The sequence below is a fragment of the Oncorhynchus mykiss genome, chromosome 21 (genome assembly GCF_013265735.2).
Source record: "Oncorhynchus mykiss isolate Arlee chromosome 21, USDA_OmykA_1.1, whole genome shotgun sequence".
Lineage (NCBI taxonomy): Eukaryota > Metazoa > Chordata > Actinopteri > Salmoniformes > Salmonidae > Oncorhynchus > Oncorhynchus mykiss.
The window spans coordinates 36547425-36563171 of NC_048585.1; the positions used below are offsets into that span (position 1 = coordinate 36547425).

Consider the following 15747-nt stretch of genomic DNA (forward strand, 5'->3'; position numbering starts at 1 on the left):
CTTGGGTGACTGAGGTCCTTGATCATCTTCTTGGCCTTCCTGTGACACCGGGTGCTGTAGATGTCGTGGAGGGCAGGCATTGTACCCCTGGTGATTCATTGGGCTGACCGCACCACCCTCTGTACCAGGCGTGATAAAGCCCGACAGAATGCTCTCAATGGTGGATAAGTAGAACTTTGTGAGGGTCTTAGGGGTCAAGCCAAATTTCTTCTGCCTCTTGAGGTTGAAGAGGCACTGTTGCACCTTCTTCACCACACTGTGTGGATGGACCATTTCAGGTTGTCAGTGATATGCACACCAAGGAACTTGAAGCATTTCACCTTCTCCACTGCAGCTTCATCAGTGTGGGTGGAGCGTGCTCTCTTTGCTCTCTCCAGAGGTCCACAATCAGTTCTTTCGTTTTGTTGACGTTGTAGGAGAGGTTATTTTCCTGGCACCATTTTGCCAGGGCCCTCACCTCCTCCCTGTAGACTGTCTCATTGTTTTTCGTAATCAGGCCTACCACTTTTGTGTCGTCTGCAAACTTGAGGATTGAGTTGGAGACATGTGTTGCCATGCATTCATGGGTGAACAGGGAGTACAGGGGGGCTGAGCACACATCGTTGTGGGGCCCATATGTTGAGGATCAGACCCACCTCAAATTTTAGTGGGTCTAGGCTCGTGTGTCGGGTAACAGCAAGCTAGCTAAATAGGACAAATTAGCTAGCAACTGCAAGCTAGATAGCTAAATTGCTAAATTGCTAGATAGCTAATAGCTAAATTGCCATAAATGTTTACATTATTACATTACTACTTCTACTTAAGAGAGAGAACGATAAACAGATTGAGACAGATTCAAATGGAAAAGACAGGTACTTGTAAATTCTGCCTCTCCGAATGGTACTAAAAACAAACAAGAATCCAGAAATATCCAAAAAAATTGCCCATATTAACATAGTGTATTCAGACCCCACAACTTTTTCCACATTGTGTTACGTTACAGCCTTATTCTAAAATGGATTCAATAAAAAATGTTCCCCATCAATCTACACACAATACCCCATAATGACAAAGCAAATAGTTAAAAATATATATACAGTGCCTTGCGAAAGTATTCGGCCCCCTTGAACTTTGCGACCTTTTGCCACATTTCAGGCTTCAAACATAAAGATATAAAACTGTATTTTTTTTGTGAAGAATCAACAACAAGTGGGACACAATCATGAAGTGGAACGACATTTATTGGATATTTCAAACATTTTTAACAAATCAAAAACTGAAAAATTGGGCGTACAAAATTATTCAGCCTCCTTAAGTTAATACTTTGTAGCGCCACCTTTTGCTGCGATTACAGCTGTAAGTCGCTTGGGGTATGTCTCTATCAGTTTTGCACATCGAGAGACTGACATTTTTTCCCATTCCTCCTTGCAAAACAGCTCGAGCTCAGTGAGGTTGGATGGAGAGCATTTGTGAACAGCAGTTTTCAGTTCTTTCCACAGATTCTCGATTGGATTCAGGTCTGGACTTTGACTTGGCCATTCTAACACCTGGATATGTTTATTTTTGAACCATTCCATTGTAGATTTTGCTTTATGTTTTGTTGGAAGACAAATCTCCGTCCCAGTCTCAGGTCTTTTGCAGACTCCATCAGGTTTTCTTCCAGAATGGTCCTGTATTTGGCTCCATCCATCTTCCCATCAATTTTAACCATCTTCCCTGTCCCTGCTGAAGAAAAGCAGGCCCAAACCATGATGCTGCCACCACCATGTTTGACAGTGGGGATGGTGTGTTCAGCTGTGTTGCTTTTACGCCAAACATAACGTTTTGCATTGTTGCCAAAAAGTTCAATTTGGGTTTCATCTGACCAGAGCACCTTCTTCCACATGTTTGGTGTGTCTCCCAGGTGGCTTGTGGCAAACTTTAAACAACACTTTTTATGGATATCTTTAAGAAATGGCTTTCTTCTTGCCACTCTTCCATAAAGGCCAGATTTGTGCAATATACGACTGATTGTTGTCCTATGGACAGAGTCTCCCACCTCAGCTGTAGATCTCTGCAGTTCATCCAGAGTGATCATGGTCCTCTTGGCTGCATCTCTGATCAGTCTTCTCCTTGTATGAGCTGAAAGTTTAGAGGGACGGCCAGGTCTTGGTAGATTTGCAGTGGTCTGATACTCCTTCCATTTCAATATTATCGCTTGCACAGTGCTCCTTGGGATGTTTAAAGCTTGGGAAATCTTTTTGTATCCAAATCCGGCTTTAGACTTCTTCACAACAGTATCTCGGACCTGCCTGGTGTGTTCCTTGTTCTTCATGATGCTCTCTGCGCTTTTAACGGACCTCTGAGACTATCACAGTGCAGGTGCATTTATATGGAGACTTGATTACACACAGATGGATTGTATTTATCATCATTAGTCATTTAGGTCAACATTGGATCATTCAGAGATCCTCACTGAACTTCTGGAGAGAGTTTGCTGCACTGAAAGTAAAGGGGCTGAATAATTTTGCACGCCCAATTTTTCAGTTTTTGATTTGTTAAAAAAGTTTGAAATATCCAATAAATGTCGTTCCACTTCATGATTGTGTCCCACTTGTTGTTTATTCTTCACAAACAAATACAGTTTTATATCTTTATGTTTGAAGCCTGAAATGTGGCAAAAGGTCGCAAAGTTCAAGGGGGCCGAATACTTTCGCAAGGCACTGTATTTTGTAAATTTAGAAAAAGTACAGAACCTTATTTACAGAGGTATTCAGACCCTTTGCTATGAGACTATGAAATTGAGCTCAGGTTCATCCTGTTTCAATTTATCATCCTTTACATGTTTCTACAACTTGATTGGAGCCCACCTGTGGTAATTTCAATTGATTGGACATGATTTGGAAAAGCATACACCTGTCTATATAATATCCCACAGTTGACAGTGCATGTCTGCACCAAGCCATGCGGTTAAAGAAATTGAACAGTCGGGGGAGAAGGGCCTTGGTCAGGGAGGTGACCAAGAACCCGATGGTCACTCTGACAGGGCTCCAGAGTTCCTCTGTGGAGATGGGAGAACCTTCCAAAAGGACAACCATCTCTGCAGCACTCCACCAATCAGGCCTTAATGGTAGAGTGGCCAGATGGAGCCACTCCACAGTGAAAGGCACATGACAGCCTGCTCAAGATTTTCTGGTCTGATGAAGCCAAGATTAAACTATTTTGTGCATTTCAGGTAAAATAACAACTCAATGTTTATATCCCAGGACAAATTAGCTAGCAACCGCAAGCTAGCTAAATAGGACAAATTAGCTAGCAAGTGCAAGCTAGATAGCTGAATTGCCATACATGTTTAATGCTTTTCGACCTGTCCCCAAATTAATATAATTGGTTCAGAGTTTTTGATATTTTAACCTGCGTGTTGTGATTGTGTTTGGTGTGGGGGAACAAAATAAATGTATGCACGATGGCTCACGCGCGCAGCTGGTTTAGGTTCCGCGTTAGAGGATCTCATGTCAGATGTCTACAGGTTAATCTGCCTCCCCTAAAGCCTATTCGCATAGGAAGTTGCTATAGACCACTGAATGCTAAACGTCAGTATTTGGACTGTGTGCAAAGAAGGGCACCTATTGGTAGATGGGTAAAAATAAAAAAGCAGATATTGAATATCCCTTTGAGCATGGTGGTTATTAATTACACATTGGATGGTGTATCAATACTCTCAGGTGTCGATACAGGTGTCCACTCTCCTAACTCAGTTGCCAGAGAGGAAGGAAACCTCTCAGGGATTTCACCATCAGGTTTAATGGCTGTGATAGGAGAAAACTGAGGATGGATCAACAACATTGTAGTTAGTCCACAATAATAACCTAATTGAGTGAAAAGAAGGAAGCCTGTTGAAGATACAATTATTCCAAAACATGCTTCCTATTTGCAACAAGGCTTTAAAGTAAAAGTGCAAAAAAATGTGACAAAGCAATTAACTTTTTGTTGTGAATACAAAGTGTTATGTTTGGGGCTAATCCAATACAACACGTTACTGACTACCACTCCATATTTTCAAGCATAGTAGTGGCTGCATCATGTTATGGGTATGCTTGTAATCGTTAAGGACTGGGGAGTTTTTCAGGATAAAAAAAGAAACGGAACTAAGTACAGGCAAAATCCTAGAGGAAGAGATTAATTCACCTTTCAGCAGGACAATAACCTAAAACACAAGGCCAAATATACACTGGAGTTGCATACCAAGAAGACGGTGAATGTTCCTGTGTGACCGAGTTACAGTTTTGACTTAAATCTACTTATAAATCTATGGCAAAACCCTAAAAATGGTTGTCTAGCAATGGTTAACAACTCAATTTGACAGAGCTTGAATCATTTTTTAAATAATAATTGGCAAATGTTGCACAAACCAAGTGTGGAAAGCTCTTTGAGATTTAACCAGAAAGAATCACAGCTGTAATCGATTCCAAAGGTGCTTCTGCAAAGTATTGACTCAGGTGTGAATACTTATGTAAATTTGATTTCTGTATTTCATTTTTCATAAACGTGGCAAAAAAATTGTATTTAATAAAATGTTTTTTATTTAGTTTTTTTACCCAATTTTGTGATATCCAATTGCAATCCTGTCTCATCGCTGCAACTCCCCAACAGGCTTGGGAGAGGCGAAGGTTGAGTCATGCGTCCTACAAAACATCACCCGCCAAACTGCGCTTCTTAACACCCGCCCACTTAACCCGGAAGCCAGCTGCACCAATGTGTCGGAAGAAACACCATTCAACTGACGACCAAACCCTCACGACGCCTATGGGACTCCTGGTCACTGCCAGTTGTGACACAGCCTGGGATCGAACCAGGAGTCTGTAGCGACGCCTCAAGCACTGCGACGCAATGACTTAGACAGCTGCACCACTCGGGAGGCCATATGCAAAAATTTCTACAAACATGTTTTCACGTTGAAAAAAGGCTGTAACACAACAAAATGTGGAAAAGGGGAAGGGGTCTCAATAGTTTCCGCATGCGCTGTAAATCAAAGGGTGTGAATAGTTTCTGATGGCATTGTAACTAAACAAAAAGAAGAAGAAAGTATTATATGGAACAAAGAAATTATATAAAGAATGATAGTAAAAAGATTTGGAGTACCTTAAATGAAATTCTAGGCAAATAAGCGAACTTGGCTCCGTTGAGGCAGACTTGTTCATAACAAAACCCTTTGATATTGCCGACCACTTTAATAACTTTATTTGTTGACAAGATATGCGGACTTAAGCATGACATGCAAGCAAAAAAAGCTGAGCCTTCATATTTATGCATAACAAACTAAATAATTAAATACAAGCACTGTAGTTTTGAGTTCTGCGAAGTTGGTGTGGAAGAGGTGAAGAAATTGTTGTTATCTATAAATAAGGACAAGCCACCTAGTACATTTCTGAAGTTGGTAGTGGAATACATTGCGACTCCTTTTTGCCACATCTTCAATTTAAGCCTGGAATACGGTGTGTGACCTCAGGCCTGGGGGAAGGCAAAGGTCATTACGCTGCCCAAGAATAGCAAAGCACCCTTTTTAATAGTTCAAACAGCCTCTTGCCGGTACTTGGAAAACTTTTCGAAAAAAGCTTCTCTATTATTGCAAATTTGGTTGAGTGGGGTGTACCGCAGTGCAGCCGGCTTTGCCCATTATTGTTTTCTGTTTCTACTAATGACCTTCCACTGACCCGTGGCTATTGAGCAAGTTGAGGAGACAAAACTCCTGAGTGTAACCCTAGATAGCAAGCTACCATGGTCAAAACATATATAGACACAATGGTTGCTAAAATGGGAAGAGGTCTGTCCATGATAAGGCATTGCTCTGCTTTCTAAACATCTAAATCAACCAGGCATGTCCTACAGGACCTAGTTTTGGCACACATGGACTACTGTCCAGTTGTGCGGTCATGTGAGGGCAAAGAAGGACATAGTAAAATTGCTGTTGGTCCAAAACAGAGCATCACGTATTGCACTTAGATGTACACGGAGGGCTAATGTCAGTGGTATGCATGTCAATCTCTCCTGGCTCAAAGTTGAGGAGAGATTGACTGCATCACTATTGGTCTTATGGGTGAGGTGTTGATAGGTTAAAGGTACCAAACTGTCTGTTCAAGCAGTTGGCACACGGACACTCATCAGTACCACACATGTCTTGCAACCAGAGGTATCTTCACAGTCCCCAGGTCCAGAACAGAGGCTGGAAAAAGCACAGTATTAAATAGAGCCATGACTACATGGAACTCTCTGCCACAGAGAGATATTTGGAATTCACATGTGAAAAGGTTAAGCTTCTGCTCATAGGAGGGGAGGAGGAAAGGGGAGGCATGATCTGATTTGCCTTGTAGCTGTCCCAGAAGGGGGTGTAGCAATGGTCAAGAGTGCTTGATGAGCGATTAGCACAGGAGATGTTGATACAATTTTGGTATAATTTTTTTCCTTCAGATTTTCTTTATTAAAGTCTCCAGCTGCAATAAATGCAGCCTCGGGATATACATTTTTCAGTTAGCATTTCCAGTGTAGTTCCTTGAGAGCCATCACGGTGTCTGCTTGAGGGGATATATACAGGGACGATCATTTGTTTTTGAATGAAGCAGCTGTCTGTTCTAGCTAGCAATGTTGTGCCAACTGGCAAATGGCGACGCTAACATTAGCTAGCAAGCAAACTGGTTGTGTGCATTGAGCTGGATTTGCCACCCCATTTGTTTCATGTGAAATGTAGCTTGCTAGCTAACTAACTAGTGCACATTCATCAAACCTGACAAAAAAAACCTTCTTCAAAACTCCTTAGCTAGATGTAAAGACTGGCTCTAGAAAAAATACATGTATTATGTAGCTTTATTGTTTTAGCAATTGTACGGAGCCCCATCAGTGAGAAGAAAAAAAAAACAGGCCAGGCTAATCCATTCCCTCGTTATTTTTCTTCCATTCCCTTTTTTTTCTCAATATAAAAATATATTCCCCCAACATAAAAACCATGCTCTCAATTTAAAAATGTATTCCCTCAACAATAATGTGTTCCCTCCTGCCAGTTTATTCATGTGCATGTCCTTATCATGGATTGATCACAGTTAAATGAATTCTACTTCAATCTGGGCTTGAAATAGAAAGATTTTCTTTGTTGTTTGAATATGTTACTGAGAGAGATCTATTTCCAGTTTCAGTGTTTTCATATGCCTCTGAATCATAAGAGCAAATAATGTGTCACGGGCGTGCAAAACCACTCAATTAGGTGCAATGATGCACTCGCATCCCTGCGCTAGGCAGGTATTCCATCTGGCTCTGCTTCATTACCTTAGCTGTTCTACAGTATATCTATACTTTGGGGGAGTTCATTAACTACCTATCCTTCTGATGAAATGGGTGGGATTACACTGAGAAAAGTTCCTTTCTTTTCCCCTTTTTGTTATCACTCCTGTCGGCTCTCGTGGAGGTTTTTGGCTCAGTCAATTTATCCGCCACTAACGAGCATTGCGATTCTGCAAGTAGAAACGACAGGTTCGTCGGTACCAGGTTGGCACGCAGCACAATACGTCTTTTGTTCTAGCAAGAGAAGGAACGGCCTCCTACTGTGCTAAGTACCTATCAGCAGTGAGATTTTTCAATCTTAGATTGCTCACAGTGTTCTCCAATCTCAAAAAAACATTTTAGAGAAAGTGCCATTAGCCTCGCAAGGTGGGGTATTGAAAGGTATTGAAACTGAGAGGTCAAAAGTATTGACACATCTTTTTTTATAAAAATGTATAACTTTTTATTGTTTACAAATTTTGGGGGGCATACAATATAGCTCAGTATTTGTATTATTTATTTTATATTTTTTGCTAATATATTTGAAGGGTGCCACTGATTATGGACCTGGCTGTATATGTAATATACACTGCTCAAAAAAATAAAGGGAACACTAAAATAACAAATCCTAGATCTGAATAAATGAAATATTCTTATTAAATACTTTTTTCTTTACATAGTTGAATGTGCTGACAACAAAATCACACAAAAATGATAAATGAAAATCTAATTTCTCAACCCATGGAGGTCTGGATTTGGAGTCACACTCAAAATTAAAGTGGAAAACCACACTACAGGCTGATCCAACTTTGATGTAATGTCCTTAAAACAAGTCAAAATGAGGCTCAGTAGTGTGTGTGGCCTCCACATGCCTGTATGACCTCTCTACAACGCCTGGGCATGCTCCTGATGAGGTGGCGGATGGTCTCCTGAGGGATCTCCTCCCAGACCTGGACTAAAGCATCCGCCAACTTCTGGACAGTCTGTGGTGCAACGTGGCGTTGGTGGATGGAGCGAGACAAGATGTCCCAGATGTGCTCAATTGGATTCAGGTCTGGGGAACGGGCATAGCATCATCAATGCCTTCCTCTTGCAAGAACTGCTGACACACGCCAGCCACATGAGGTCTAGCATTGTCTTGCATTAGGAGGAACCCAGGGCCAACCGCACCAGCATATGGTCTCTCAAGGGGTCTGAGGATCTCATCTCGGTACCTAATGGCAGTCAGGCAACCTATGGCGAGCACATGGAGGGCTGTGCGGCCCCCCAAAGAAATGCCACCCCACACCATGACTGACCGACCGCCAAACCGGTCATGCTGGTTGATGTTGCAGGCAGCAGAACTTTCTCCACGGTGTCTCCAGACTGTCACGTCTGTGCTCAGTGTGAACCTGCTTTCATCTGTGAAGAGCACAGGGCGCCAGTGGCGAATTTGCCAATCTTGGTGTTCTCTGGCAAATGCCAAACGTCCTGCACGGTGTTGGGCTGTAAGCACAACCCCCACCTGTGGATGTCGGGCCCTCATACCACCCTCATGGAGTCTGTTTCTGACCGTTTGAGCAGACACATACACATTTGTGGCCTGCTGGAGGTCATTTTGCAGGGCTCTGGCAGTGCTCCTCCTGCTCCTCCTTGCACAAAGGCGGAGGTAGCGGTCCTGCTGCTGGGTTGTTGCCCTCCTACTGATGTACTGGCCTGTCTCCTGGTAGCGCCTCCATGCTCTGGACACTAGGCTGACAGACACAGCAAACCTTCTTGCCACAGCTCGCATTGATGTGCCATCCTGGATGAGCTGCACTACCTGAGCCACTTGTGTGGGTTGTAGACTCCGTCTCATGCTACCACTAGAGTGAAAGGACCGCCAGCATTCAAAAGTGACCAAAACATCAGCCATGAAGCATAGGAACTGAGAAGTGGTCTGTGGTTATCACCTGCAGAACCACTCCTTTATTGGGGGTGTCTTGCTAATTGCCTATAATTTCCACCTGTTGTCTATTCCATTTGCACAACAGCATGTGAAATTTATTGTCAAGCAGTGTTGCTTCCTAAGTGGACAGTTTGATTTCACAGAAGTGTTATTGACTCGGAGTTACATTGTGTTGTTTAAGTGCTCCCTTTATTTTTTTGGAGCAGTGTATTTTATAAATATAATATATTTTATTTTGCTTCTCTCCCCCCAGGTAGTAAGGTAATCTCTAGAGAGCTGAGTGTAGAGGGTCTGTCTGAAGTACAGTCTGTCCTACAGCGCCCACCTCTGGTGTGGGACAACCTGCATGCAAATGACTACGACTCCAGGTAGGATAAGATTAAATGAGATGAGAAGATAATATAAGGTCTTCTATACTTTGTCTGTATATTTTGTTTATTGTAAGACATTGTCAGCACCATTTCACCAGGTCAAATTATTGGTACATGCAAATGTACTTGGTGAATGAGGTTAACTCTTATTGTGATTCTGATTCCAGACGTCTCTTCCTGGGTCCCTTCAAGGGTCGCTACCCCCAGCTTGCCACCCAACTCAGGGGCTTGCTACTTAACCCCAACTGTGAGTTCGAGGCCAACTACATACCCCTGCACACGCTGGGGACTTGGTACCGCACTGGGAGGAAGGAGAAGAAGGGTAAGAAAAGGGGTGAGGGAGGAAGGGGGGGAGTGGATGAGGGATGGGGGAGGAAGGGAGGGAGAGGGAAGAGAGGAGGGGGAAGGAGGCAGAGGGATGATAGTGGGTGAGGGAGGGAGGAGGCAGGGAGGAGGCAAGGAACATTTTGGACAGATACGTGACATGGTGTTAGAGAAAAACACACACACACTGGGTACACTGACTCTATCAGAGCAGCAGACCCTTAGACTAGCGCTACCCACGGTGACAACATCATAGAGGGATTGGGGGGAGGAAGGAAGGGGGGTGAGAGGAGGGGGAAAGAGGGAGAGGGATGGGGAGGCAGGGAGGAAGGATAGATGCGAGAGAGGAGGAAGGTTGATGTCAACTAAATATTTTTGGACAGATAAGCGACATGGTGTTATAGATAAACACACACTGGGTCCACTGACACTATCAGAGCAGTAGACCCTTAGACTGACGTTATCCACAGTGACAACATCATAGAGGGATTAGGGAGAGAGAGGGAAAGGAGAAGGGAGAGAGAAGGAAAGAGGGATGCATTCAAGAGGGGAAAGAGAATTTAAGCTCAAAAGCATGAGATCAAAAAGAAAAGTGAGGGGTGAAGAAAAGAAGACATGAAGTGAGTGAGGTTAGAAAGGAAGGATGGAAGAGCGATGGACAGTAAAGGAGAAAGAGAAGGATAAAGAGACAATTGAGGGGGTGAGTGTGAGAGGTGAGTGTGAGAGGGGGTGAGTGTGAGAGGGGGTGAGTGAGAAAGAAGGAGTGAGAGAGATAACGAGAGGACTGGAGCGTGTGAGTGGGCTGAGAATCAGAACACTCAGTGCCTCCACACCCCTAGGGGTAACCGCTATCACCAGGGTTACGATAGAATGTTGGGGATCAGGCCAGTGTGATACATGATCAGACTGGCTCATTATATTTGCTTTGCAAAAAATGTATACATTTTACTCAAGTTCTGACTGAACTACTTTTCACATACATTTTGACAAACCATGTGTGTCATATCAAATCAAAATGGTTAGCAGCGTAGCGAAATGCTTGTGATTCTAGTTCCGACAGTGCAGCAATATCTAACAAGTAATCTAACAATTCCACAACAACTACCTAATACACACAAATCTAAGTAAATTATTTGTCTGTATCATCATATATGGATGCACAATGACCGAGCAGCATAGGCAAGATGAAATCGATGGTATAAAATACAGTATATACATATGAGATGAGTAATGCAAGATATGTAAACATTATTAAAGTGGCATTATGAAAGTGACTAGTGATCCATTAGTGTTTGTTTTTTTGTGTGTGTGAGTGAATGTGTATTTCTCACCATAGTGTGTGTGTGTGTGTATGTGTTTCTAACAATGATGTGTGTGTGAGTGAATGTGTATTCTTCATCTTGTTTTGTGTGTTCCTAACCATGGTGTGTGTAGATGAGGAGCACCAGTACTGTCCAGAGATGGCGCTGTCTACTGCACTGCACGACTGGATGGAAGAGCTCAGCCAACCACTGCAGCCAGGTTGTGTGTGTGTGGTACTCAAAAGATCTCAACTCAGCTTGATCTCAACTGTTCATCCTGATGTGGATTCAGATCTGTGCCAATTCTAATTCTACCAATCTACTCATTCTAATTCTATAATTCTCATTTTAAATCTACTCATTCAAATGTTATTCTTGTAATTCTATAATTCTACTCATTCTAGTTTTATAATTTGAATCATTCAAATTCTATAATTCTACTCATTCTAGTTCTATATGTGTGACTTCTCCACAGGTCGCCAGAGCAGACAGGCAGACCAGAGGTCATCGGGTCAAAAGTTGGGGACCCTAGAGAGTGAAAACTGTCTCCCCACCACCAGAGAAGGTCGCCCTAAACCCCCTAGAGAACCTCCGCAGGGGGACAGCCCTCCCCCCTCCAGCCCTGAGGGAGAGGAAGGGGTGAGGAGGGGGGAGAAAGAAGGAAGGAGTGAGGGAGGAGACGGAGAGGAGAGAGAGAAGAAACTCCACAACAACCAGTTCCAACAAGGGCCAGGCCAGCCAAGGAGTCCAGGGGGGGTGCTGTGTGTTGAGAAGGCTCCTCTAAGCGAGTCCCAAATCCGTCTGCTGGTAGGTCTCCACTACCTTCCCCATGAGCACGGCCCATCAGCCCAGAGATTGTTACAAGACCTCACCTGGCTCAAAGAACACTGCCATCTGGTCAGCGCCAATGACAAGAAGGGACCGCCGCAGAAGGTCTGTGTGTGTGTGTGTTTGTGCCCATTTACTGAATCTGATGGCATCTCAACTGTATGTGTGTGTAGAATTGACACACTATGTAAAAAAATAACATTGTATTTGTGGCACAGCGGTCTAAGGCACTGCATCTCAGTGCCTTACTACAGACACCCTGGTTCAAATCCAGGCTGTATCACAACTGTCTGTAATTGGGAGTCCCATAGGGCGGCGCACAATTGGCCCAGCATCGTTGTAAATAAGAACTAACTTCTTAACTGACTTGCCTAGTTAAATAAAGGATAAAAAAATAAATAATAATTGGTCACATGCATCGCAAACAACAGGTGTAGACTAACAGTGGTGCTTACTGATGGGGCGTTCCCAACAATGCAGAGAGAAAAATAGAAAAGAATAGAAAGATAATAACACTGGGAATAAATACACAATGAGTAACGATAACATGGCTATATACACGGTAGACCAGTACCGAGTCGATGTGCAAGGGTACTAGGTAATGTGTGTGCGCCTGTGTGTGTGTGTGTCTGCATGCTTGTGTGTGTGTGCCTTCATGCTTGTGTGTGTTGCAGGCGGAGGAGTGGCGTGGCCGAGCGGCTGGGTTCCTAGGTGTGTGTGAGGAGATTGCAGCGCTGCACAGTAGTGTAGTGAGTGGAGTGAGCAAGGCCGTGCTGTATGACCTTTACCCTTACGTATGGGACCTCAGAAACACTGCACTGGTGGCCAAGGCCTTCATCTGCTGGCTCGGTGAGTAGAGGGGGGAGGGAGGGAGAGCGAGAGAGGGGCTAAGGACAGAAAAAACATTTTAAACTTGGATAAAGTAGACACTGTAACATTTACTATACTCTCTTTCTCTCCACTTCTCCCTTTATCTGTCCTCCCCCTCTCTCTCTTTCTGTCTAAGATGGGCGTGTGTTGAGTGACAGCTCTCCGTTGGGTTCCTGGAGGAACTGCTTCCACTGTGAGTAGAGGTGACTCCTGACCCCTCAACCCTGATCCCTCAACCCCAACCCCTGACCCCTCCACTGTCTTTGACCCCTGATCCTTCAACCCTGAACCCTCATTGGGTCGTTATGGAATTGGGCATGGTCTTCCTTAAATGCTGTGTGATTGACAGGTGGGTTCTCATCTATGATAGGGTGCGGGACGACCACGGGGGCAGAGTTACTGGGGGTGGAGTCAGAACCCTGGGTGTTCAAAGGGGGAGTGTCCGGAGAGTTGCAGGTAGGACCATGTGTGTCTGTATGTGTATGTGTCAAACAAATCTTGTCACATGAACGTGTTTAGCAGATGTTATTGTGGGTGTGCAAAATGCTTGTGTTTCTAGCTCCAACAGTGCAGTAATATCTAACAATACACACAAGGAATGGAATTAAGAATATATAAATATTTGAATGAGCAATGTCAGAGCGGCATAGACTAAGATATAGTGAAATAGGATACAGTATATACATATGAGATGACTGATGCAAAATATGTTAACATTATTAAAGTGGCCAGTGATTTCAAGTCAATGTATATAGGACAGCATCCTCTAATGTGCTAGTGATGGCTATTTAACAGCCTGATGGCCTTGAGATAGAAGCTGTTCTTCAGTCTCTCGGTCCCATTTTGATGCTCCTGTACTGACCTCGCCTTCTGGATGATAGCAAGTTGAACAGGCAGTGGCTCGGGTGTTTTTTGTCCTTTATGATCTTTTTGGCCTTCCTGTGACATCGGATGCTGTAGGTGTCCTGGAGGGCAGGTACCTTGCCCCGGTGATGTGTTGGGCAGACCGCACCACCCTCTGGAGAGCCCTGCGGTTGCGTGCGCTGCTTTTGCCGTACCAGGCGGTGATACAGCCTGCCAGGATGCTCTCAATTGTGCATCTGTAAAAGTTTGAGGGTTTTAGGTTTCAAGCCAAATTCTTCAGCCTCCTGTTTTATTTTATTCATTTTTTAAACCTTTATTTAAGTAGGCAAATCAGGTAAGAACAAATTCATATTTACAATCAGGCCTACACCGGCAAAACCCGGATGACGCTGGGCCAATTGTGCGCCGCCCTATGGGACTCCCAATCACAGCTGGTTGTGATACAGCCTTCTTCACCACACTGTCTGTGTGTGTGGACCATTTCAGTTTGTCAGTGATGTGTATGCTGAGAAACTTGAAACTTTCCACCTTCTACACTATGGTCCCGTTGATGTGGATGGGGGGTGCTCCCCCCCAGAGAGGTTATTTTCCTGGCACCACACTCCCAGGTCTCGTCATTTTTGGTAATCAGGGCTACTACTGTTGTGTCGTCTGCAAACTTGATGATTGAGTTGGAGGCGTGTGTGGCCACGCAGTCATGAGTGAACAGGGAGTACAGGAGGGGGCTGAGCACACATCCTTGTGGGGCCCCAGTCTTGAGGATCAGCACAGTGGAGGTGTTGTTTCCTACCTTCACCACCTGGGGGTGGCCCGTCAGGATGTCCAGGACCTAGTTGCACAGGGCGGGGTTCAGATCCAGGGCCTTGAGCTTAATGATGAGCTTGGAGGGTACTATGGTGTTGAATGCTGAGCTATAGTCAATGAACAGCATTCTTATTCCGATTGGTCAGACCAGCGTTGAATAGTCCTTAACACGGGTACTTCCTGTTTGAGTTTCTGCCTATAGGAAGGGAGGAGCAAAATGGAGTCGTGATCAGATATGCCAAAGGGAGGGCGGGGGAGGGCCTTGTAGATATCCCGGAAGTTGGAGTAGCAGTAGTTGAGTGTTTTAGCAGCACGAGTACTACAGTCAATGTGTTGATAGAACTTCAGTAAAGTTTTTCTCAAATTTGCTTTCTAAAAATCCCAACTACAATAAATTTGGCCTCAGGATATGTGGTTTCCAGTTTGCAAAAAGTCCAGTCTGTGTGTATTATGTTGTTTAATGTAAGCGCATGTATAAGATAATATATTCATTTAATTTAAAATACATTAATTTTCCATGTATTGTGTCTTGCTTACTTTCACGAGCTTGTTTGACATTTTATGTCTGTCCTACAGATGCTTCTACCTATAGGCAGTAACAGTGAACTGTTCAGCCACCCTCCTCCTCTCTTCCCCACCTCACGACTCTACAACATACGACCCTACCACAACAAGGACAAGGTGAGAGGACATTTACACACACACACACACACACACACACGCGCGTCGTTCTGTCAGCTGACTGACTCTGTATTGTATGGTGACTTTCTGTGTGTATACATTATTTTTGTTATATATTATTATGTTATATATTAAGCCCATGACGGTTCTATGGTTGAGAGCTGCCAATACCCTAGACCAGGGACTTGCAACTCCAGTTCTCAGGGCCTGATTGGTGTCACACTTTTGCCCCAGCCCCAGCTAACACACCTGACTCCAATAATCAACTAATCATGATCTTCAGTTTAGAATGCAATTAGTTTAAATCAGCTGTGTTTGCTAGGGATGGGGAAAAGGTTAAACACCACTCATATTATACCTCCTGTCCCCTAGGCGGAGCTGTATTGTATGGTGCGCCAGCTTCAACAGGGAGCCCAGGGGAGCCCTGATTCCAGCCCAGCACATCCTGACCTCATCGGAGACAGGTGTGTGTGTGTCTGTTCCTATGCTATGAGTCGAGCCAAGCTGT

The 15747-nt window shown here is 44.0% G+C and overlaps 1 protein-coding gene across 2 annotated transcripts in view; it reads left to right on the top strand.

Annotated features, from left to right (window-relative positions):
- si:dkey-183c6.8 (protein O-GlcNAcase) overlaps positions 1-15747 on the top strand; it is a 64670-nt gene that overhangs the window by 24054 nt on the left and 24869 nt on the right. For both annotated transcript variants that reach the window (XM_021577638.2, XM_021577637.2), the window contains exons 7-15: positions 9450-9564; positions 9735-9889; positions 11326-11412; positions 11668-12125; positions 12695-12869; positions 13027-13083; positions 13261-13346; positions 15135-15239; positions 15612-15703. In XM_021577638.2, coding sequence (XP_021433313.1) covers positions 9450-9564; positions 9735-9889; positions 11326-11412; positions 11668-12125; positions 12695-12869; positions 13027-13083; positions 13261-13346; positions 15135-15239; positions 15612-15703 — 1330 coding nt within the window. The remainder of the gene's footprint in view (positions 1-9449; positions 9565-9734; positions 9890-11325; positions 11413-11667; positions 12126-12694; positions 12870-13026; positions 13084-13260; positions 13347-15134; positions 15240-15611; positions 15704-15747) is intronic.